The following is a 25,144-nucleotide window of genomic DNA, read 5'->3' as shown; positions in this document are numbered from 1 at the left end:
TATTAGCACTCCTGTGTTTTTTCACCATTATTCACATTAGTCATGATACAGAAGGAAAGATGGTGTGATATTTATGTGCCACATGAGAAGGAGCAAAATCCTGGCACTTTTGACAGCATAGATGGACCTTGAGGTCATATGTGAAGTGAATAAACCAGGCAGAAAAAGACAGATATTGCATTATATCATGTACATGGGTAATTAAAATCAAACTCATAGAAACAGAATACACAAGTGATTGCCAGAGGCTGGAGGGTGGAGAAAATAGGGAAGAGTTGGTGAAAGGGTACAGACTTCCAGCTACAAGATGAATAAGGTCTGAGGATCTAGTGTAAAGCATGGTGACTATAGAGGGTGACACTGTGTGGTGTAAATGAAATTGACGAAAAGAGTACAACTTAAATGCTCTTGCCAAAGACAAATAAATAAATAAATAAATATGAGGTGATGGAGGTGTTAATAACCTAGACAGGGGGAATCCTTCCCCTACGTCTATCAGATCACCATGATTGCCTCAAATATCTTATAATTTTTTGTCGATTATCCTTCAGTAAACCTTAAAATGTAAAAATAGGTAACTGTGATCACTTAGTGTTTTCATGCAGGGATTCCTTCCAGGCATTTGTTGGGAAATTTATATATTTTTAAAAATTCTAAATTCTGAGAAAAATCCAATCAGCAAATGGGAAAAGGCATCCTAATTCTCCTGCAAGGTTTAAAGCTAAGCATAAGGAATCCACTGATGTCAAGTTGAAATCCAGAGCAGGGTATGTGAAACTGAACTCAAGGTTAAGGACAGTGTGTTCCAGAACTGGAACAGGACCGTGTCTGAGTGAAGCAGTCACGATCAGGCACTCATGTGTCTAGCAGTTGTGTGTTTGCATGCCTGTTTGCTGCTGTCATTCTTAAAAATGAGCTAAATATTAATAAGCCATATGCAAAAAAAATAAGTACAAATAAAAAGCTGGTAGCTGATGTTAGGTGGTACCTTCATTAGAACAGAACAAATTTAAACTCTTAACGCTGAATTGAATTCAGAACCTTGGTCTCTTCAGTGAATTGAGCCCAAGAACTTAAAAAAAAATTTAACAAGCTCAAGAGAAGCTTTCATAGTTTGGGCTGACACTACCACATATTATATTAAACATGAAAATGGAACTCATTTCAAACTACCTAGGTTGCATTGAGCTGAGTAGAATTGTAATTGGCAACATTTAAAGTTTTAAAATTTAAATCACTTATGTTTGAGTTTTTAGTTTTCTTTGTGTATTCTGGATTATATATGTGTATGTATGCATACATGCACACTTGTATATTGAGATATTCCCTAAAATGAAATACATATTTAACATCTCTTTAGGTTCTTGAAATTCTTGAGGGCCCCAGACGCTGTTCCTAATATACTTTCCTGGAATCACCTAGCCTAACATAGTCATAAAGAATTCTCTTTGGTCATGTCAGATTTTCCACTTTATTTCCATCTTTCCTCAACTTGTTTACTCGGTCTTACCAATAGTTAACTTAGGGGGAATCTCATTAACTGCAAGACTGCAGGCTGGGCACATACTACTTTATCATCAGAGTCCAATTAGAGGAAAGGATCCATAACAGTAATTAGAACAGGAGAAATCTAATATAATGAATTATTAACTAGTTTAAGATGGGTAAATAAAAAGAAAAAGACTCTAAGCAATATAGATTTAGCAAATGCAGAAGGCAGCATCTGCTTGTGGGGTGAAACATCACGAACACTGAAAGAACTCAGGGGTTGGAAGGAAGTCCTTCCCTCCAAGGCCGAGATTTAGAGCTCACTGGAGAGGATGCTGTGGCTACAGGACAGTGCAGCTGCCGCCAGCGATGAAACATAGGAAGGTATGTGCGGAAACTGGTCCTGAGGAGCATCCTGCCTGGTGGCTACAAACTCCCAGCATGGTGGTCCCTTGAAGGCTGTGCCCAAGCCTGAAAATGCACCTGAACCAGAAAGAAGCAGAAAGAAAAGCCCGCTTGCCTGCTCTGACATCGGTACTCCCTCCAGCACTCTTTAAGGACAAGGCCTATTATTGTGTGAACTGATGAAGGGTGATGTTACAGAGCCTTTCTCCTGCATCATAAAGAAGGGGAAGGGAGGGTGGATTTGACGCTGAAAGGCAATTCACTAATGACAGGTGTACATGATAGTGTGGGAATGTGGGGAGGATTTTGAGGGAGAGCAAAGAGACAGTTTGATCACTCAGCAGGGACTGTTTAATATTTGTCCAAATCTAGAGAAGAAAATCAAAGTTGAGTAACATCTGTACACATACATGCTGACACACTACTCATATTACAAATCTATTACGGAAGACACAGCTCAATTTCAAAATGTATACCTTTTGTGAAGAGAAATGATCTGGTTTTCTTGAGGCTAACACATAGAGTGGTTTTCAACCTCATTACTTCTTTTGGAAAGCAAAAATATATATAATAGAGAAAAGTTTGAATGTATATTAGTACAGATGGCCAGGTCAAGAAATGAAACTTGTGAAAGAAATGTCCTCCTCTTAAAAAGCAAGAAAATTATTATGATACAAAGGAAGATATACTCACATTATTATTACCCATACATAAAAGTTGATATGAAGATAATTTAATTCATGTATTACAGAAGCAACTTGTTAAATACAAGTACAGTACAGAATAATAGAATAAATTTAATTTCACTTTTGGTAGCTTAGCTGTACTCTTATTTCAATGCAGTGTGCATGCTCAGAAGAAAGACCTAAACTCTTAAGTTCTCCTGCGCAGGTCAGTGATGTAGATTTGTTGTGACATTAGCCTGAGAGGAAAAAGCAGCATAGCAAAAAGAATTAAGAACCAAAAGAGCAAACACACACACACACACTGCTGTCTCAGAATCATTAGCTAGTGTAATTGTCCAAAGAAAGTTGCAGATCTAAATTATAATTAAATATTCTAATTATCATGTTTTCAATTAAGGATTTTTTATTTCAACATTTTAAAAAATTCATGAGTAAGAAGGTAAACTTGGGGGTATACTAGTAGCTAGTTGGCAAAGTTGGTGGTAGGCAGGCACATTTAAGCAATTTATAACTCTTCTATGTTTTGTTTTGTTTTCTTTTCTTTTCTCTTTGGTCCACATCAAAGGTCTTTTCCCATACTAGTAAGCATTTTCTCTGTGTGAGCATATTCTTCAGGCATCAGTGGTATAGCCACCAATCATTGTACTAAAACCTAGACTAACAACCTCAGCCCACATGTTATCTCTTGCACTGCTAAGCAGTAGGGTTAGACCTTGAAGAATGGACACTTTGAAGTCATCAAGATATCTGATCTAGAGTTTACCATTAGATTATTAAAAAGCAGGCAGTCAGGTAAGTGATGACCTTGGTTTATTGATCATATCAATCCCCTTAGTTAGTACTTGTCTATCTTATGAAAACACAGAGTATATGATCTCCTAGAAACCCCCAAAGCTATTAGAATATTATGTAATTCAGTAGTTAACATCATAGGGGGTTTTAGAGAATTACTAGATCTTATCTGATCAAAAACTGACACTGGGTTTAAGCTGTAAACCCTTATCATAAGTTGCCATTTGTAAATAGAGCTAGATAAGGACAACTGCTACAAACAAAGCAAATACTGTATATCAAAAATAATAATGTTTCCTCACTTTTAAGCCAGAATGTAGAAGTTTATTATTGGAAGTTTATTGATATTTGGAAAGGATAGGAATTAGACTTAGGGAACATTTAGCGAATATTTTTCAGCACCCTCCTAGAATTTTTGTAATGTTCCTCAGAATGAGATTCATAGACACTTGTGTTGGATTCAGCTGGATTTATTTATTTAAAACGTTATTTCCTAGGTTCCTTCTCAGATCTGTGGAATCATAATTGCTAGTTGTAGGGCATAACAGTCTGCCTTTTACCAGGTCAAGGTTTTTGACTGTATGCTGAGGGCATAAAATTTAAGGTAATAAAAAAGACATGTGAAGAGTCAGATTTTCTGTAATCCAATAATTTGTCTTAGAGGATGCGAAAAGGAAAAACTTGTTTGAAAGCTGTTGTATACCAAGCAAGAAAGTCAAGAGTAGTGGGATTAAAGATGGAAAGAACTGAAAAGGTTTGAAGGATCTCCATGAGGTAGAATTGACAAGACTTGGTGATGTGTTGGAGGTAGAAGTTGCAGGAGAAGTATAGGATGAAGGCTTGAGGGTACTGGGTGGATGGTGGTACCATTCACTGGGATATGAACTAAGAAAGAGAGTTTTGTTTGCTTTGGTTCTGGTGTTTACAGGATGAATATCTATGTTTTGGACATTTTGAGGTGGGATCTTTGTGAGGGATTTAATTGGAGATGTCTAGGTAGCAGGCATAGACCTGGAGTCCAAGAGAAGGGCTTAGAGTACAGATGGTTTGGGAGCCATCCAATGATAGTTGAAACCATGGACATCCATTAACTTGTACAAGGAAAGAGATTAAAGTGAAATGGCCATCATACTTTTATAGAAACTCCAGAACAGAAGAGAATAACAGATAGCAGAGGAGACTGAGAAGGAACAATCATGGCTGTCTGTCAAAATGGAGGTAGGTGCCTTCCCTTCGCTGAACTAGACTGCGTCTTGATTCTTAATATCAAACATCAGAGGTCACTGCCTTTCCTTCCTTATCAGATGCAACCATGTTCAATAGTCAGGTATCTATATCAGTTACACCCTCTGCCCAGGTAGGTTTCTATATGCTGAAGGGGGTATGGTTTGTTTGGTAATGGGATGAAACCATAGGTTTTGCCCACAGTAAAATCTCACCAAGGGAATAGGGTAATAGTTTCAGAAAAGAGTGCTAATTAGTTGGACTGGTTTGACTCCATCCATTATCCTTCTGCCAGAGGGAGGGCTGTAGGAACTAGGTACATCCGGTCATAGTTCACTTGGCTGCCTTGGGGGAGGAGCATTCCTTACCACTACCCCTGTCATCCTTTTGTATGTAAATAACAAATAGCTATGACTTCTAAACATGAAGTGGTTTTTAAAATAAAAATTACAGAGGTGGCCTGTTCTTTCCCCAGCGTACAAGGGTGAGACCTGTCTTTCTGGAGGAACTATGTAGAATTTGTATGCCTTGATGAAGAATAATAGAAACTGTCCTCTGGCGTTGCTCCCATATATTCTCTAAGAGATACCATAACACGTAGATTATTGTCAGACATAGACACAGAACGTCTCAGGTCCCATGATGAGCATTTTTCAAGAGTTAACTACAACACCAGGAGAGTATGGTTTTAATGCCAATGCAGGAGGGCATTACAAAAGTAGGGAGAAAACAACAGTGTCGTATATTATGGTAAAGTCAAGAAAAGGATTTAAATGCATCATTAGATTAAGAACAAGGAGATATTTGTTGATCATGGTAAAAAGCAACCAGATTGCAGTGGGTTGGGGCATGTGGGAGGTGAGGAAATGGAGAAAGAGTGGAGGCAACATTTTTAAGCAGCTTGGTTGAGGAGAAGGAGGCAAGACAGAGGGCAGTAGCTGTAAGGCATTATAACTATCAGAGAGGCTTTTAAAGATTGCATTGAACTTCTCAGTTCTCTGAATATGCCATTATCTTTAACAACTCCCTGGCCTTGAAAATGTTTTTCCCTGTTCTTGTTATGCTTCCCTTCCTCCTTTGCCAACTGGAGATCTTTCATTTATTCAAAGCCAAGTTCAAATTTCATCTTCCCTGGTGTTTTTCTAAGCTACTCCAAGTAGAGTCAGTCCTTCTTGTCCCCGTGCTCCACCACATGGTGTTCACACGTTTTTATGACTTTGCATGCTGGATTATAAAAATCTTTACATGACTTTCTTCTTTATTGCAGTCTGAGCTACTGAAGGCTTGAGTTGTGTTTGTTCTTTTTCAACCATATTTGCTAAGTACACACGCTGTATCTGTCACAGTGTTGGGAGCTGAAATCCTTAAGTATAACTAGTGCTGCCCTCATGTTGTTCACAGTGTAGTGGGGGGACAGCTAAGAAAAAGAATCATCAATTTAAAAAAAAAAAAGGTGTGCTTATGTTTTTATTGAAGTTTTATGCATTAATATCGTAGAGAGGGGATGTGGGTAGAGGATATATGTGTCTGAGAAGGTTTCTAGGAAAAGAAGATAGCAGAGGAGGACAAATAAGGAGTCGCCAGCTACATAATGGGAAGAGTGTTTTAGCACAAACTGAAAGAGCATGGTGAATTTTGTAAAATGTAAAAGTTCAATGTGACTAGAGCCTAAATGCTCTTAGGGATTTGGGAAGGAGATGAAGCTAGAAAATAACTTGGAACCAGATCATGAAGGGCTTTACAGCCAACTGTGCCAAAATGCCATAAAAGCATCCCCAAATAAAACTTGAAACATAGGATATCTCTCTTATCACAGATCTTGTTATAGCCTGGCTTTTTTGATATGAGTCAATATACTTCAAAACATAACATATGATACAGAAGAAGAGCCTACTGTGAGTAATTTAATATAGTCATACAGACACACACACACACTCATGCACATGCACGTGAATGTACACACTGCACACTTGTGGAATTCAAGGTTAGGGTATTGCATGCAGGGGACTGACGCAAGATATCTGAGGGTATTTCTACCACCCAGTTGTGCGGGTGCCTTTCTCCTGAGTGCCATTGAGCTGTTAATAACAGTGTTGAGCTGTTATTGCCCAGAATCTTTGTGACAGCATTTAATTTCCTGTGACTTCTCTCATTCACTTATTCCTGGACTAATTCTGGTTTATTTCCTATGTCCCAGGAAGTTAGATACTGGTTAATGCATTGAGGAAAGTAGTCATTGTCCTTGTTCTCAATGTGGAGTAAAAGTTGGCCAAATGTAGGGGTTGGCAGGGAAGAGAGATGGAAGGGAGATCAATGAGGGCGGGTAGTAAGACAGAGCATGACACATCAGAGGGCCTGCAGCATCAGTATTGCTGTAGGCAGAGTATATGGAGAATTATACAGCAAGACTAGAGAGGGAAGGGAGGGAGAGATCACTGCGGGTGGTGAGAAAGCATTTGAACTTCATCCCAAGGGCTTTGGAAATTCAACTAATCAAACTTGGCAGCACTCCACTCTTGGATCTCCTTTCCCCACATCATGACAGTATCTGTGGTGCATCTGTTTTCTTTCTGTTCACTTTCAAATATCCAAGAGCCTGGTCTGGTCCGATGTAAACTTCAGTCTCTATGTCATTTAAATCTTCTCTCCTGTCTCAGCCATGGTCGCAGATGAGGGATACACAGTGGAGGAGAGGCCAGGATCTACTCTTCTTCTCCTCTTTCTGGGTCTTCCAGAGTTGAGTCAAGGAAAAGGGAGATTAGAAAAAGTGGAGAGGGAGTGGGAGGGATCGGGAGCTTGGGCTTATCAGACACAACCTAGAATAGATTTATAAGGAGATCCTGCTGAATAGCATTGAGAACTATGTCTAGATACTCATGTCGCAACAGAAGAAAGGGTGGGGGGAAAAAACTGTAATTGCAATGTATACATCTAAGGATGACCTGACCCCCTTGCTGTACAGTGGGAAAATAATAAAAAAAAAAAGAAAAAGTGGAGAAATATTGTTTTACTTAGCTTGTTCTGTAAGTGCTTTCTTGGCAGTAGATGATATTTGCATGACTGGTATAGGACCTCTCAGGGGGCATGCTTCCTATTTCTTCTCAATGACCTCTTTATTGTCCAAAACACCAAAAGCACAGGTATCTTATTTTTTCATGGACCTCTTGAGGCATCCTGCTTAGCCTTTGCCCCATCACTTTACTCTGTACCTTTTGCTGTGGGGTGTCACTCCCTTGCCAGGCCACCCTCTTCTTGAGTATGGGGAACTGGCAGGAGAAGGATACCTGGAAGGTGATTTGTACCAGGCTACCTTCTTTGATGCCCAAACTATTTCTAAGAACTTGACATGTGTTATCCCACTTCATTCTTATTAGAAGTAAGTTGTATAATTATCCCCATTTTAAAGGTAAATCAACTGAAATAAAGAGAGATTAAGTAACCTGCTCAAGGTCAAGTACCCCAGTCTTCCTGACTTAATATCTATTTTATGTTATTCAGCTCATTGTTGGTCTCCTTCAATCTTTTTTGAGTCAGTTTTAAATGTGGAAAGCAAACTGACAGAGATTCCAAAACTCCAGTCTCAGACTGCAAGTAAATTCTCCCTGTAACTTTCCATAATACATGACTAGTGTCTATTTTTCAGTCTATAAAAGAAGGAAATTTCACTCTGATGTCATGCCTCCAGCCTCCAAGGATTGTTTTTATGTATGGTACAACAAAAAGAACATGGTGTTAGGAACCATAAGGTTTGAGTTCAAATTTTGGCTTTCTCTCTCCTTGTTTGATGAAACGGCTTTTGAAGTATTTCCCACCTGTGAAGTGGGAATACTGCTGCATATTTTAATAAATTCATTTTATGAATTCATTTAAATAAATTCATTTTATGCATTTAAAATGATAAATTATATCAAAGTGAATTGCAATTAACATATAACAATTAACCATTTTAAGTACTTTGATTATATTTTAACAATCTACTATTAGAATCTGAATCTTTTTTTTTTTTTTTTTTTGCCTTTTAGGGCCACACCTGCAGCATATGGAAGTTCCCAGGCTAAGGGTCGAATCAGAGCTACAGCTGCTGGCCTCTGCCACAGCCACAGCAATGCCAGATCCCAGCCACATCTGCAACCTTTGGCACAGTTCACAGCAACACCTGATGGATCCTTAGCCCATTGAGTGAGGCTAGGGATCAAACTCACATCCTCATGGATACTAGTTGGGTTTATAGCTCCCTGAGCCACAACGGGAACTCCTAGAATCTGAATCTTTAATATCAGTTTCTAATTTGTTTGTAAATTTGCCAGGCATCTAGTTGCAAAGAGAAAGTCCAGGCATCTTGCCTACATGATGGTCTGAACATGCAGTAGCTGTGGTGTTCTGCAGTCTGCTTCTTTGCATAATAAGGTTTTATGATCTGCACTAAGTGGGTTTATTGACACTGCTCATCTCTTCTTTTAAGACTCACTTTTTGCAATTTTTGCAATGCTAATACTGGGCTAAATTCCTGGTTCACAGTCCTTTGAGTATCAGTTGAAAATTTGGGGGCCTAACCATTCTTGTGTAGTAGTCTAAGTGTGCTAGTTCTTTAATTGCTCCATACCTGCTTCATAAACCATGTTTTTCTTCATTATAGAAGAAACACACTGATTAGAACTTATTCAGAGGAAACTAGGCTTTAATAGCAAAAGGATATAATGATGTAAATTTTGTTTCTTTAAAATACACTTGGTATGGAGTTCCCGTTGTGGCTCAGTGGTTAACAAATCCATCTAGGAACCACGAGGTTGCGGGTTTGATCCCTGGCCTTGCTCAGTAGGTTAAGGATCTGGTGTTGCCTTGAGCTGTGATGTAGGTCGCAGATGTGGATCTGGTGTTGCTGTGGCTATGGCGTAGGCTAGCAGCTACAGCTCCAATTAGACCCTCCCACCCTGAGAACCTTCATATGCCTCGGGTGCGGCCCTAAAAGGACAAAAAAAATAAAATAAAATACACTCAGTAAATCAAAGAAAATGAGAAATCAGTCCAAGAACAGTCCTGCAATTTGGTTATATTTTAGTGAGCAGACATAATTCTTCAGAAATTGGCTACAAGCATTGACTTATAATCAATGTAGCCAGGCGCTAAAAAATCTGCTGTCTTCCCTAAGTTAGTGTGTTCTTGAAACCATGTTTGGACAATAAACTGTGCAACAGAGAGTGATTTCCTTGTTTGCAATACATTTTATGGAAATGATACTTGGTGGTATTAAAGACATCGACTGGAAATTGCATCCTTCTCCAGCTTCTGCCCCTCACAAGCTTGGAAACAGGACAATCACTAAATTTATCCATAATCCCATCTGTGAAAAGGAGAAATTGAATTAAATTTCCTGTAAAGAATATTTCAAATCTCAAAATGTATGGACTCTTCAGTTCTTCAGTTTCAACTAAAAAGTCTCTTGTGTCCTATACACAGGCCAGAGGATAGCAGCATGCTGATAGGTCCTTATGACTTTTGGGTATTTATTTCTAAATTTGCTCTTTAGTTGTTTGTGTATTCTCTGAGTGATTTTGTAGTTGATCTTGGTTATTATTTATTTCTTTTAGAATCTTGGTTCATGGGACTAAGTCTGGTTTGCATGAAGTTGCATTGTTTTGTACTTTTCCAGCAATTTTCTTGTAACACACGAATCAAGTAATTACTGTATTAGTATATACTCATGTCAAACTTGAGGTTTAAGAAACCTTTCAAGAATATTCTTTTCAAATATTGAGACTGTGCATTATATTTGCAGTTAAAGGTATCACATGCAAATAATTTGTTTGGAAATCTTGCTGTAGCTTAGTGACTATGCAAGAAACATTATTTGATTGGAATGATTTCTTTCCCTGCTATTTTAATCTTGAAAGCAAAATCACAAAAACTATGAATCAACTGTATATATTTGTTTATGTATCATGTCTATATCTATATGCTTTTATAGTAATATATTGAAGTATTTTAAGAGAAGCACAAAACTAGAAATTGGAATGAGATTGAATTAAAATACACAGTTTTTTCAGGAATAATTATTATGTCATAAATAAAATAGATTTACTCCCACTTAAGATTTATATTCATGAGAATATTTTAGCAATTAATATGTTTAAATGTCCCTTATTGTTTTAAAAGTCTTTCTTAAATATAGTAAAGCAATCAAAAATATGATTCTAAATTCCTATTAATATTTAATTAACACTTATCTTAATTACAGCCATAGATGAAAAGATATATAAATTTAGATTTAAGAAGTGCATCATTGGCTATTGGTTACTGAATCATCATGTCAATTAAAAAAAAATCCGCCAATTTTAGATGTTTGTCTTCGTGTTCTGGATATTTGGTTTTCAAAATAACTTCTCTTTGCAATGTCCTTATGCTATCATTAACCAATATTTCATGGTACAATGTGTGCTTCAGATGAAACTCATCATTAAACGCAGTGGTCGTAAACTCACATTTTATGTAGCCTAATTGAAAATTATGCGTTTGCTTTCCACATTTCTTTTTAGAGTTGATTAGTTCACCATTCTTTATGTGGTTTATGAAGAACTCATATTAGACATAGAAGTGAGATGCCCTTTTCTTGTGCTTGTATAATTTTCAGTGTTTTCTTTCAATCCATGGTGTCATTTAGCAATAATTTTTAAGTCAATTGTCTATTCTCACCAGAATTAGTCTAATCAAAACTAGATATTATAACTTGAAAGTTCACCTGAGTACAAATCATAGGGCACTGAAAGCAAATTAATTCAGCATCTCTTGACCATTCCCTGTTGTGGTTTCTTCTTTTCCCACAGGATGCCTTATATACATGACCTTCATCTACTTACAGACATAGTGAAAGTACCAATATCATTCCACATATTATTTATTAGCAAAGCCTCATTTACTTGTATTTGGATAGAGTTCTGCCTAAAAGTAAAGATTCTAACATTCTCTTCCTGTATCTATATAAGTTATCCCATCTATCTTCATCATTCTGTCACTGCTAAAAATAGTATATAGCCTGGGGACAGGTCCAATATATTAGTAATTATGCTAAATGTAAATGGACCGAGTTGTCTTACTCTTAAAAGATGGAAATGGTCATATTCAATAAGAATTTTTTCTTAAGATATTTTCAGTAAATTGAAAATTTTTGGTATCTTCACAGCATAGTCCGTTATCACAAATGCAGTAGAAGTAAACATTATTGACAAAAATATAAATAAAAGAAACCAGTACATTTGGAAACATGAAAACATACCTCACAGTATCTCCCACAAAAGGAAAAAATAAGAGAGAGTATAAAATGTCTTTGACAGAACAATAATAAAAATGCTATTAATTATAATTATTTTATAGCTATAGAAACCATGACTTTGGAATTGTTGCAGACATAGATGGTAGAAAAGAAATCTCAGAACAGAGCCATGCTATATGAACACTAGACACAGAAGAGAAATGCCATTGCTGAGCTGTGGGGAAAGATGGGCCAGTCAATAAATTGTATCAGAATTTACTCTCCATTAAAAAAAAAAAAGTCAGTTCTGTATCTCTCATATTCTATGCAATAATTCCAGGACTTAAATGTTAAAAGCAGAACTTTGACATCTTTAAAAGAAACATAAAAGAATATGATATTTTATATTCTTTGTAATCTTTATTATAATTCATATTGAGTTCTGTACTTTCTAAAATATTTATATATAGAAAATATAAAGAATTCCTATAACTCATTGGGAAAAAGACAACCCCAAAGGAAATTGACTAAATGATATGAACAATCGATAAAAAACTAGTGTTTAATAAACATATGAAAATGTGTTGAATTTCATGAGTTAATAGAAAAATCAAATGGCAGCACTGTGAACCATTTAACACCAATCACAATGGCTAAAATGAAATATTCTATCTATACCAAGTTGTACAGAAACAAGAAAGTTTATACACTATTAGTGGGGATATAAATATACACACCTCTTAGGATTCAACCTGACAATATCTTGTTATTTTTTTGAGATTTGACAATATCTTATCATTTATTGCAATGTACGTACCTCTTACCATTTCATTTTGATAATATCTTGTTATTGATTGCACATAAAATAAATTTTTTACTAAGCCCACTTGTCAGTTTATTCTGGTGCAGTGGTGGGCATGAAATGATCCATGGGCCAAATCCTGTTGGCTTCCCTTATTTCTAAACAAAGATTTATGGGAACATGTCCACTCTGAGTCATTTAAGTGTCATCTGTGGGGGCATTCACACTACAACAGCAGAGTTGAGTAGTTGTGATACTGACTACATGCCTAGCAAAGCCTAAAACACTTAACTGGCCCCTGATGGAAGAAGTTTGCCAACCTCTAGTATAGAGGAACTCTTATACCTTTGTCCTAAAAGCATCGTATAGTAATATTTATAGCAGTATTGTTTGCAATAGTGACAAGAATGAAATAGAGGGAGTTCCCATTGTGGCTCACGAGGTTACAAACCTGACTAGTATCCATGAGGATGCTGCAGCTCTGATTCAGCCCTTTGAGAGTATGGAAAAAGAGGGAATATTGTAAAGTACTCTTTCAAGGTAATGCTAGGGAGCAATGAAAATGAACCAACGATGAACCAAAGTAATAGATATATTGCTATGACTAAATCTCAACAATGTAACTGAAAAAAGCAGCCTCAGAAATATATACACAGTATGATCTCATTCATATAAATGTTAAAAATGTGACATAGAACACATGTTTATATATTAAATATGTAAGCCCATGTTTGGGAATGACAGACATCAAATCCAAGATGATTATTTCCTCATAGAGCAGGGGTGTGTGATTGAGGAGGGATACACAGGACAGAGAATGCTTCAATACTATTTGTGGTTCTTGCTGGTGTTGGCTGCAAAATGTTTATAGTATTCTTTATGCTCTCTTCTGTGTCTGAAGACGGAGTAAAACAATGCACAAATGAAAGGCATGGTGCCTTTTGTGACTCTCTGCTAGCTAGTCAGGAGGCAGAGGAACAAAGGTATAACTGGAGTATATGATCTTGCAGTGGTGGGAAACTTTACGAGTAGTACAGCTGTACAAATAGCTGATTGTGTATCATCCAGGTGTTGAAGAGACTGGGAGCCTGGCTGTGAGTAGAGTTCTTGACCCAGGCAGGTAGGGGACTTTCTCTTATCTTGAGGAATGGTGAGGATGGAGATTGCTAAACTTGCTTAGAGCAAAACATAAATGTGCCTAGTTGTGGGGAGCGGGAAAAAAGGCATAGGTCATTGGGTAAGGTGACAGGGCACACCTGGGACACTGGGAAGGCTCAAAAACAGTGTTCTTAAAAATACTTTGTAAAAAGAGCTCACCTTAAGTGTACTGTTTAGGAACTTTTGTGATGCTTCTATAGGAAATGGTTGCTATGGCAATAGCTTCTGAAAAAAATAAGATATCCCACAGTTTCATAGAAATGGAAAAAATTTTATCAACAGTTGTGAAATATATTCATTTTGCCTGAACAGGTAAAATTTCCAGTGTATTCATATCAGGCTTGGATTTGGGGGAATCACAGTTGGAAAGAAACATTTGCTTGAGTTCCCCTCGTGTCTCAGTGGTTAACAAACCTGACTAGTTATCCACAAGGACTCAGGTTTGATCCCTGGCCTCGCTCGGTGAATTAAGGATCCGGTGTTGCCGTGAGCTGTGGTATAGGTTGCAGACACAGCTCAGGTTCTGTGTTGCTGTGGCTGTCATGTAGGTTAGCAGCTACATCTCTGATTTGACCCCTAGCTTGGGAACTTCCATATGCTGCAGGTGCTGTGGCCCTAAAAACAAACAAACAAACAAACAAACAAACATACATATGCATAAAAACTTATCACATAGCTAAGACTTGTCTCTTAATCTAGTTTTTATTTAAATTGAGTTATTAATATAGAATTGGGTTTAAAAAATGACTAAACCACAGAGAGTGAGGGCAGATTAGATGATAATATTTTCTCCTAAGAATCAGGAGCCCAGAGCCACTCCTCACTTCCTGTTCCTATGCCATTACCTGTTGCTGACTTACTACCTTTGTCCATTCAGTTTTTGAGTGAACACTGGGAATCATTTACTTTCATTTACTTGAGTAAGATTTATACAAATAGTTTGTTATTGTCATAAGTATGTGGCCTTCTTAATGTCTTTTTTAAACATAATTTTAGTTGAGTGAAATTGCATTTGTTAGTTTTGTTGGTTGTTTTGCAAACGTGATGACTATGACTTTGTGCTCAAAAAGACCGTTTCTGAATTTTCAATCTCAGGTATTTAACTGAACATTTTAGTTATTCATATGTAAGTGTTTGCACAAACATATATTGACCAAAATTTTGATATCCAATAAATTGTCAGTATTGATCACAATTGTGAATTGAGCATCTCATCTAAAATGCATATGTTGGCATTCCTGTTGTGGCACGGTGGTTAACAAATCCGACTAGGAACCATGAGGTTGTGGGTTCGATCCCTGGCCTTGCCCAGTGGGTTAAGGATCCAGCGTTGCCCTGAGCTGTGGTGGTGGTCACAGACGCGGCTCGGATCTGGCATTGCTGTGGCTTTGGCGTAGGCTGGTGACTACAGCTCCGATTAGACCCCTCGCCTGGGAATCTCCATAAGCTGTGGTTGCGGCCTGAGAAAAGACAAAAGAGATAAAAATACATAAAATAAAATGCATGTGTTCTCTTATCCTAAGAGAGAAAGACAGAGAAAGAGAAAAGAAAGGATGTGGGGAATGAAAAAGAGAGCTAGAGAGTGAGAGAGAGAAAGAGACATTGACTAAACCAACTTAAAGTACTGTAGGATGATAATAGGGAATTGATCACTAGGTGGTCTGTAGGAATATTTAAATGTACATTTTAACTGGAAGGTGTTTATTTGCAAAATAGTCATATTTTAAATATTCTAATACCTTGTCGAGGTATTTTCATTACAGCTAATTTCATAAAGTAGACTTTACTGAAATCATCATTCCTGAATACATTCTTATTAGCAATATGATATCTATCATTTTTTTAGGATTAAAAAATAAATATTTTATAGTTTCTTTGGCAACAAGAGAAGTCATATAGATTCTTTCCCTTTCTCACTTTTTTTTAGGGCCGCACCCACGGCATATGGAGGTGTTCCTAGGCCAGGGGTCAATAGGAGCTGCCGTCACTGGCCTATGCCACAGCCACAGCAATGCCAGATCCGAGGTGCATCTGTGACCTACACCACAGCCTCACGGCAATGCCAGATCCTTATTCCACTGAGCGAGGCCAGGGAGCAAACCTGCGTCTTCATGGATACTAGTCAGATTTGTTTCTGTTGAGCCAAGATGGGAGCTCCTCTCTGTCTTTCTTTTCTTTCTCTTTTTCTATTAAGAATTAGGCTTCCTGCTTATTGAGTCTTGGGGTAAATGATTTAGGACAGTCCACCTAGATACTGCCCAAGCTTGGTTCTAAACCACATGATGCAGTGAAGCAGTTTGACTAAGACCTTGTCCATTGAAAGAGTCCAGAGAAAGTCAATTTATTATTTTTTTCGTAATAATATGTAGTTCATTGTGTAAGTGGCAATCTTTATTGATAAGGAATGCTCTTTCAAAATTCACTTCTCAAAATAGCTTTCTCTTTTTAAACTATTTACGTTATTTATATTATTTATGTTATTATTTTTTTTGGAATTTTATGGTGTCCTTGTATCTAAATCAATATTTTCAAAAGAATCCTGGTTTATGTTTTAGGAATATACAATAGATGTTTTCTTTCGACAAAAATGGAAAGATGAAAGGTTAAAATTTAAAGGTCCTATGAATATCCTTCGACTTAACAATTTAATGGCCAGCAAAATCTGGACTCCAGATACCTTCTTCCACAATGGGAAAAAATCAGTAGCTCATAATATGACAATGCCAAATAAGCTTCTTCGAATCCAGGATGATGGGACTCTGCTGTATACAATGAGGTATGTTTTTAGGGTTGATATGTTGCCTTTAAATACTGAAAAATCTATGTACCAACTATAACTAGCCAAGCTAGGTGTCAAGTATTAGCAAGATGAACATTTTCACAACAAATTATTAAGGTAACCATAATATGCTTTGTAAATGCTTGGATATGAAAAAATAAAGCTAACATAGTATTTATGATTTGAATCTCATTTTAATGTGTTAAAACTTGAAAACTGCTTTAGCTGTTAAGAATTGATCTTTTTGCTATTTGCTTTTCATATTATACTTTAGTTAAGTACAATTTTAATAGTATGTATGATTTAATTTTTTCTTTATACCAGGATGTAATTTTATTTTTAATATCTTGTCAAATATCCCATCAAAATTTTAAATGATTTTTAAGCAAGTTTCGCTTAATTAAATATTTTTATCCTCCTTATGAAGTTGCTCTAGAGGAAAAAAATAATTTTATAACCTCAGACTTGCCATGTAACAAAAATTCATATGACTCAGCCTTAAAAAATTATGTAAAGAAATAGATATTTGATGACTCTAACAGCAATTCCATTTAACCCTTCTCATGAATTAACCTTTTAAAATAAGTTACTTATACTGTGTAACAAAAAAAACAATCAAAAGTCTGATAAAATGGTGTATAATCTAAATTGTAAATGTTTGATAAAGACTTTAAAGCATAAATAACTTTCTTCAGAATTATATATAGACATGTGTATTCCAGGTATTTGATGTATTATTATTTCATATTAAGCGCTGTGTAGTAGATTTTAATTGTAAAATTTATCTAAGAAAGGACAATTATACAGCCCTGGTCTTTAAGTAAAAACTCTTTTAATTTCTCATTACTAAAAAAAATATCACCTAAAATGGAAGTTAGCTATTCTTTGTGCCTCTCTCTCAGAAACTTGCAATACAGATGCTGTACCCCCTTGATTTTACATGTTGATTATCTCTCTGAATGAAGACAATGATTGCAAATTTGGGGTTTCAACAAAATGTGGGCAGAGAATACACCCACATTTGGATGTTTGGATGTTTGGGAAAATATGTAGGGTTCTACTTAAATACTTTCTTTGAAGTATATAAACTGAAATTAAATTGTTAGTCACATTTGTTTTGCTCATCATAAGCGATTCTTCTATAAGTTCAACTTAGTACCTGTTTTATATACTTCACCTTTGTGTGAAATGGAATAATTGATAATTTTCTTTGTAGCAAATTTGCTATGATTACTCTTTATGTGATCAGGTAGATACAAAAAAAGCATCATGTAGATACTTTAACATTCATAACTTGTGTCCATAATTTGATCAATAGTCTCAACAAGGTATCTCTAGGGGATATATCTATACATGTATCTGTGTATATACATAAACATATGTATATATGTGTATATATATGCATCTATATACAGTATATGACTCCTTTACAATTTACATATTTTTGAAGGGAGCTCATCTGAGCCAACTGAATTCTTGTATTGTTTTGTTTGCTATATGGTTGTTGACAGGATGTTGTAAAAAAATAACATTCTTTTTAGGATAATATTTTTCATTAAGTTTTCAAACATTAACGCTGAAGTTAATGGGAAAATAACCTTCAAAAACATGTACATACCTTCTTAACTAACCAGAGCGTACAAAATGCTTAAGTAAAGTATATTTTTAAATAAATAGTGTTACTTGAGCTCAGATTTTGTACATGCTGTTGTCTTCTGAAGGATTGCCTAAATGTTGAAAGAACAAAAGCATATTTAAGTGTGAATTAGCCTAATCTGATAATGTAATGAAGGTCTTACCTCATCGTTAATTCTGTTGACAACAATAAGGAGTGGTTTGTCTTGACTTGCCAATTTACTTAAACAAAGAGTGGAATTTTGACTTTTAGGCTTACAGTTCAAGCTGAATGTCCAATGCACCTGGAGGATTTTCCAATGGATGCTCACTCGTGTCCTCTGAAATTTGGCAGCTGTAAGTATGGGGATGAAAGGACATGTTTGGGGTCAATAAAATCAAAGAAGGCAGCACAACTTAATGGTATTTTCTTCTCATATGATGGATGGTTAATACTTGCCTAATAAGATGCAGAAATAAAAAACATACTGATTTCCCTCAAGAAATCAATTGGCTCATCCTATTGTACTCTCAAGTATCATTATATTTCAGTTATCATGTTTAATTGTCATTTACTGCTAATAAAGAACATCCTGTGCTTTTAATTTTTAAACATGTGAAAAAGTAGACTGTGAGCTCCTTGAAGGTCAGGACTATGTCATTTACTTTCTTCTCCAAATGCTAGAACATAAAAAAGGCAAAATAAAGGCTTTTTTTCAAGCAAGAATGAAATGTAAAGGATAGATTCTATATTTTATCACAGTAGTGATCAGCTTATTGTAAATGGCAGGAACAGAAGCTGGATCTCTGTAATTATTTTTCAACTTTCTAATATTAGAAAGAATATTTTTTTCCTAAAACAAATTTGAAGGAGATGGTGGAGCTGGATTCCTACATGTGGGCACTTTTGTGTACATAAAATATTTCAGAAAAGGCTCTGTGCATTTGGTCATTCTAGGTCACTGAGGTTATATCTTGTATGTCAAGCAGAAGCATTCACTCTCCCAGAATAATTGAAAAGATGGAAGGTCAAATCATTTCCTTAGGCCCGCAAGGCATTCAGGGCAGATTCAGGATAAATTCACAGACACTGCTAAGCAGCTTCTCTCTTTGTGAGCCTGGCCCATAGCCTGACCTTTTCAGAAACCTTGCTCTCTCTGGCACCTCCATCTTTGTCCATTCTGGGCAGCATTTGACTTTTCATTCTCTTGAATAGAAATGCAGTTCTCTCACCTGATTAAAAACTATGTATGACTGAATAATGTGCCTTCTCCCCACAGAATGTATCAAGTGAAAAAAAAGGGAAGAATGACGGGTAATATGAATGCAAAACCCTCTAATTATTTTGATGACCATGGTTTTGTGGAATGAGAAGTTCAATCTTGTTTGTTCTGTTCATTCTTACAAAAGGTGTCAGCTCTCAATTTTCTTTGAGAATCTCCTCTTTGTCTAACTACAAAGACTTTTTTATTGTCATGGAAACTATTACTTCAATGCTGCCATTTCTTCAAAAATTATTTAAGATAGTCAATCACGTTATACAAAGTAAACATGATGCTGAAAAAATTACAGCAGATGCAGCAGAGAAAAACTCATTTGCATTGCATAAATGGCATTAAATAGAAAACTGAAAAGCCTTGATACCAAAGAAAGGCTTTATTCAAGATGCAGTAATGGTCTAAGAAGGGAAGGTGTTTTTTAGTGGACAAGTTAGTGCCATTAAGACACCAGATGTAAACAATGTGATGTCTCAGTTCTGAGTATGAAATAAATACCCCTGAAACAATTTTAAATGAAATTTTAAAATTCCTTATAATGCATCTTCAGAGTAGTATAAAATTGTGTACTTGAGCATATGGCTTTTTGTATCTAGAAGCAATACAGGCAACATACAAAATTTTTGTTAAGTATTTTTTGTTAAAGAAATTGTTTTTGTTTTTTTCTGTGTTTATTATCTGACACATTGGGTAAACATTTGCATATTCTTTGATTTATCCTGGCCAATAGGAGGTACTTGATTGATAAGTGATGATAGGATGAACACTGTCATGGAGGATAGCCTAACCAAACTAAACCTTAAAATGTTGGCATAACAAATTTTGGCAGAAGCAGCCATGGCTTTTTCTTCCAGTCATTTACTGTTCTCTAGTTGAAAAGGTTCCATTGTCTCTCTTCAAATGATGAAATTTCTGGAACTTTATCATTGTCCTTAAATAAAAGAAGCACCTTCTCTATTAATTTAAAATTTTGAATTCAGTTTTGTTTTGCTTTATTCCTATGGCCTCTTATAATCCTTAATCCATTTTATAATTCCTTGTGGTTTTATTTGACTTACAACTTCCTGGATCAAAATCTAAGAGTATTCTGGGCATTATCCCCTAAGAAGTTGTAAAAATAATTTTGGATAAAAATTAATAATTAAAAATGATTTGGGGATATTTTTGGTTATCAAATATTAAGAATCAGTCAATATGCATTTGCTGTCTCAAGCAGATTAGGGCACAAAATGGTTATCGAGCAAAATTAACTAAAATTATTTAATGGAAACCTAACCTAGATATGGAATTTATAATGAAATTTGTCTTTTTGTCCTTTTATGCTTCACTGAAAAACACTGCAATGATCTCCTAATTTATATGTGTGTTGCTGGGCAAGGAAGTACCTCTAATCTGCATTGCATAAAGTTCTGCTCTCTCTTCTCTCACCAGACTCCAAATCTAACAAAACATATTCCTGCCTAACAAATGAAATGAAAGAATTGCTTTTACATAAAAGACATGGGAAGGGTCAATCATTTCCTTTAACATATACCTGGCACCTATCTAGATTTCTATCTCCTATAACAGTAAATAACAGAATTAAAATAGTATGAGTTTATTGATTCATCTAACAAGAATGAACTGAGAATGTTTTCTTTGTAATAGGCACCTGTACCAGGTGTGAGAAGTATAGATATCAGAAAGATAGAGTCCCTCCCATCAGTCTCATTAGTTTCTGAAAACTATCACCATGTCTGTAGAGTTTCATGTTGTATTATTTATATTTAAGAGTAAACATCAAAATTCAAAAGCATGATTATACTCTCTTAAAATAAAACCTCATAATCTCTTACGATTCACAACTACTGAGTCTTGTGAGGCCTTCTGATATAAAGTGGAGCATGTGATGTCCTAATTTGTTAAATTCCATGTCATCTGAAATTTTATTGAAGAGAAGGCCATGGTATGTACTCACAGGGAAAACAAAACAACCCCTTGATGATCTGCAAATGGATTGCTAGTTAGACACATTACCAATGTCACTTATTCACAACAGCAGAATCATCAATGATTAATTGAAATCAATTAATAAACATTTAGACCTTAGGGTAACTGGAATTCATTCATATACAAACTATATGAATATATCTGCTATTAAAATATATTCATATGTAATGATATATATTTTTTAGAATCCTATGCAAAAATTGTTTCACATAATTTACTTGTGGATGTAGGTGAATACATGTATTTCACTGATATCAGCATTTACCAGTGACATTCAGAAAACCAAACAACACCATAGCATGCCATTGAAAGACCACACAGTGAGGCACTCCCTGGTGACCTAGCAGTTAACGATCCTGAGTTGTCACTGTTGTAGTGCATGTTCATGACAAACAAAGCAAAGAACAGCAACTAGAAAAAAACAAAAACAAAACCAAAAACACACAGTGAATAAGACACAGACTCAGAAACATTTACTTTATGGTTACTAATGCTTACGTGGGAATGAATTTGTTATCACACATTTTGGATCAAGGTGAGTACCAGGACACCCCAGAACAACTGAGATGGCAGGCAATGAGCTTTTCAGTATCCTGAAGGGTGAGCTAGAGACAGATATTGCTGGAGACAACTGGTTCTTTCTCTCCCTCAATTGAAAACACAACTGTGATGCTGAGTTTTGCTCAAGGACTAGGAGTAACTAATATTGCTAAACATTCCATGAACAGAAGTACACAGAAGTTCTTGTAGAGGTCAGTAGTAGAGCCAGAATTGTCTGTTTATTCAACTGTGGAGAGACTGCCTGCATGAAGAGGTCAGCTGTGCCCCCTCAGGACATTCCAGCTCAAGGGAAATGCCAGGGCCAGAGAAATGCTGAGACAAGATATGCTGCCTGCCTTCCAGCTTTAGAATCACTCGCTTCTGCTGAGTTCTGTGTCCTTGGCCAAATACATCAGAAAATTATACTTGGTCCATATGTGATTTGTCTCCTCCTGCCAATCCTTAGCTTAATTAGGATGCTATGGATGTATAGTCCAGTGAGATCTGTGTGCATTAATTAATTTTAAAATGAACAGGTTTTAGAAAATGTTTTCAACGTATGAAACTATAACATTCTGAGTTATTTTACATATTCTGCAAAATTCTAATTCTTCTAATGAAATGAATTGCATCATTATAGCTAAGTCATTTAATTCTTAACTAGGTAAAGGCTTTGAAGAAAAACCTGCAAAACTAATTACAAAAATAATACTTAAATAAATACCATTATAATGGAAAAAGATAAAAAATCATTATATAAAAAATAAATACCATATATGTCATCATTTTTCTCACATTATGAGCAATGCCATTTTGGGATATGATCATTAATTCATGAGCAATTTCTATTTCTATATTAACTGGTTAAATGGGCTTTGGACATTCATAAATTGTTCACTGCAATGCCTTCCTCTACTACCTTGGGTACTACAGAGGGCCATCTCAGGGCCCAGTGAATTTGCCAGTTCTTAAAGAGAAATTCACTCTTCGTCCCTCAAAGTGGTTGCAGTGAAAATACTCTTATATCCTGATTGTCTCTCTTGGTTTGCTTCCCATCCTTCATATTGAAGTTGTAAATTTCAAAGACACTTTTTGCCTTAAAAAATCTGTACATAGCAATTTTTATAGAAAGCAATGATTCTATGAAATATACAGCCTTTGATATTGCATGTTCTTGATGGTTTTACTGAAATGCTTAAAATATTTTTTTTTCCTGATTTCCTACAGATGCATATACAACCTCAGAGGTTACTTATATTTGGACATACAATGCATCTGATTCTGTGCAAGTTGCTCCTGATGGCTCTAGGTTAAATCAGTACGATCTGCTGGGCCAATCAATTGGGAAGGAGACAATTAAATCCAGTACAGGTTAGTAAAATGACTCTAAAGAAATGTAATGGGTTAAAGTCATTGGAAATGGGTCAGTTTGCTTAAAACTTTTTGCTCTTATGTCTAAGAACTAGCAGCATAGACAGTGCTTGGGAGCTTTTTAGAAATTCAGAATCTCAGGCCTCACTCCTTACTAAGTCAAGATCTGCATTTTAACAATATTTCAAGGAGATTCTAAGGTGTGCATTTAAGTTTAAAACAACTGCTTTAAAATATGCTGCCTATTCAAAACGTGCTTACCTTTTGAGACAAGCTAATATTACCTTCAAACAGTGTTACAATTTCCCTCATTTTCTAATTCTTTTTCTGCTATTCTGGATAAGTTATGACTATTTAACTCTTGACTATGGGTAATTACTACTGGCCTTTGTGGGAAAGCTGAAGCCCTTTCTAAGGGCTCCACTGATCTAAGAAAACGCAGCCATATGAACTAATCTCCCAGCTGGCAGATGTGAACCCAGAGAGCAGAAATGAAGGTAGCTATGAAGATCAGATGGAACCGATCCTAGTGTATTAGCCCAGACATATAACACAGAGATTCAGACTTGGTGGCAGGATCAAAAGTAGAAAATCTGGGCCAGAAGATCTGTCTTGGAGGTGTGGCCAGAGATCACCACTTAAAAGAGCCAGAGAAGACTGGACTGGAAATAATCAATGCAGAGGCTTGAGGTTGGTACCAGCGGGGGTGAGGACCTAAGCGGGGAAGATGATCTATGCCAGACAGTAGTTATGAACCCTCTACCCCATTAGTCTGTAAGCATGACCTAGAGAGAAAAACAAATACCATGCCATACACGTGCAGTGCTAATTTCTTGGACATTTAAAAATTTTCTTTTAAATACTCTTGCTATGCTAAATGGGCATTTAAATGCTCTATACTTTCCATGTCATATATGGGACAGATTCTTTCCTTTTTTGAATCAGGGACTGTTTTTTCTCTAATCCCTTCCATTTCCAAAATGTTCAAACTATTGACTACTACAGTTTCTTAAGCTTCTTAAATTTTTCCTCTAGGTGAATATACCGTAATGACAGCTCATTTCCACTTGAAAAGAAAAATTGGGTATTTTGTGATTCAGACATATCTGCCTTGCATCATGACTGTCATTCTCTCCCAAGTGTCATTCTGGCTTAACAGAGAATCTGTGCCTGCAAGAACTGTGTTTGGTGAGTGAATAACTACCCACTTTGCTGTACAGCACATTTTGTTCCAGAGCACACTTCCAAAACATGGTGTCTCTTAATCCTCACCCCAACAACTTGTGGTGTGTGGAGTAGGGAGTATTGGCTGCACCTTATAGATGAGGAAACAGGCTCAGAGAACTAAAATACAGAGTCAGTGTCACACTATTAATAAAATATAAACAGCACTCAGATTTTCTGAATATATTATCTTCTTTCTATTAAGTCATTTTGCTTTTCAGTATTTCTTTCCATGTTAGTATAAGGAGAATATGCTTAGAGGTTTTAATGTAAAATACAACTGTGCCATATTTCTAAGCTTTCTATCTTTCTTTTTCTTTCCTTTTTTTTTTTTTTGGTTAGGTTTTTAGATGAACAAAGATGATCTTAGTACTTTAAGTGAGAGAGAGGGAGGGAGGAAGGGAAGAAGCGAAAGAGACCCCCTCATTCACTCCAACAGTATGTTTAATATCAAAGTTAATTTTCTTGATTTTAAACCATGCCAGGGAATTTGGCTACTGCTTTTTGGATACATGTGCACATTTGGTGACAAAGTAGATCACCTTTTTG

At 36.0% G+C, this 25,144-nt stretch overlaps 1 protein-coding gene across 6 annotated transcripts in view; it reads left to right on the top strand.

The window, feature by feature from the left end:
• Positions 1-25,144, top strand: part of GABRA2 (gamma-aminobutyric acid type A receptor subunit alpha2) — a 129,524-nt gene that overhangs the window by 51,463 nt on the left and 52,917 nt on the right. For all 6 annotated transcript variants that reach the window (XM_084971940.1, XM_013978645.3, XM_021101165.2 and 3 more), the window contains 4 exons: positions 16,357-16,577; positions 18,469-18,551; positions 23,228-23,371; positions 24,407-24,559. In XM_084971940.1, coding sequence (XP_084828066.1) covers positions 16,357-16,577; positions 18,469-18,551; positions 23,228-23,371; positions 24,407-24,559 — 601 coding nt within the window. The remainder of the gene's footprint in view (positions 1-16,356; positions 16,578-18,468; positions 18,552-23,227; positions 23,372-24,406; positions 24,560-25,144) is intronic.

This window comes from Sus scrofa, chromosome 8 (assembly GCF_054392235.1).
Source record: "Sus scrofa isolate SSC_HxYL_T2T_F1_AM1 chromosome 8, Sscrofa_HxYL_maternal_Yorkshire_Landrace_v2.0, whole genome shotgun sequence".
Classification (NCBI taxonomy): Eukaryota; Metazoa; Chordata; class Mammalia; order Artiodactyla; family Suidae; genus Sus; species Sus scrofa.
Note: the sequence above shows the minus strand (reverse complement) of the source record. Positions and strands in the feature narration are given on the sequence as shown.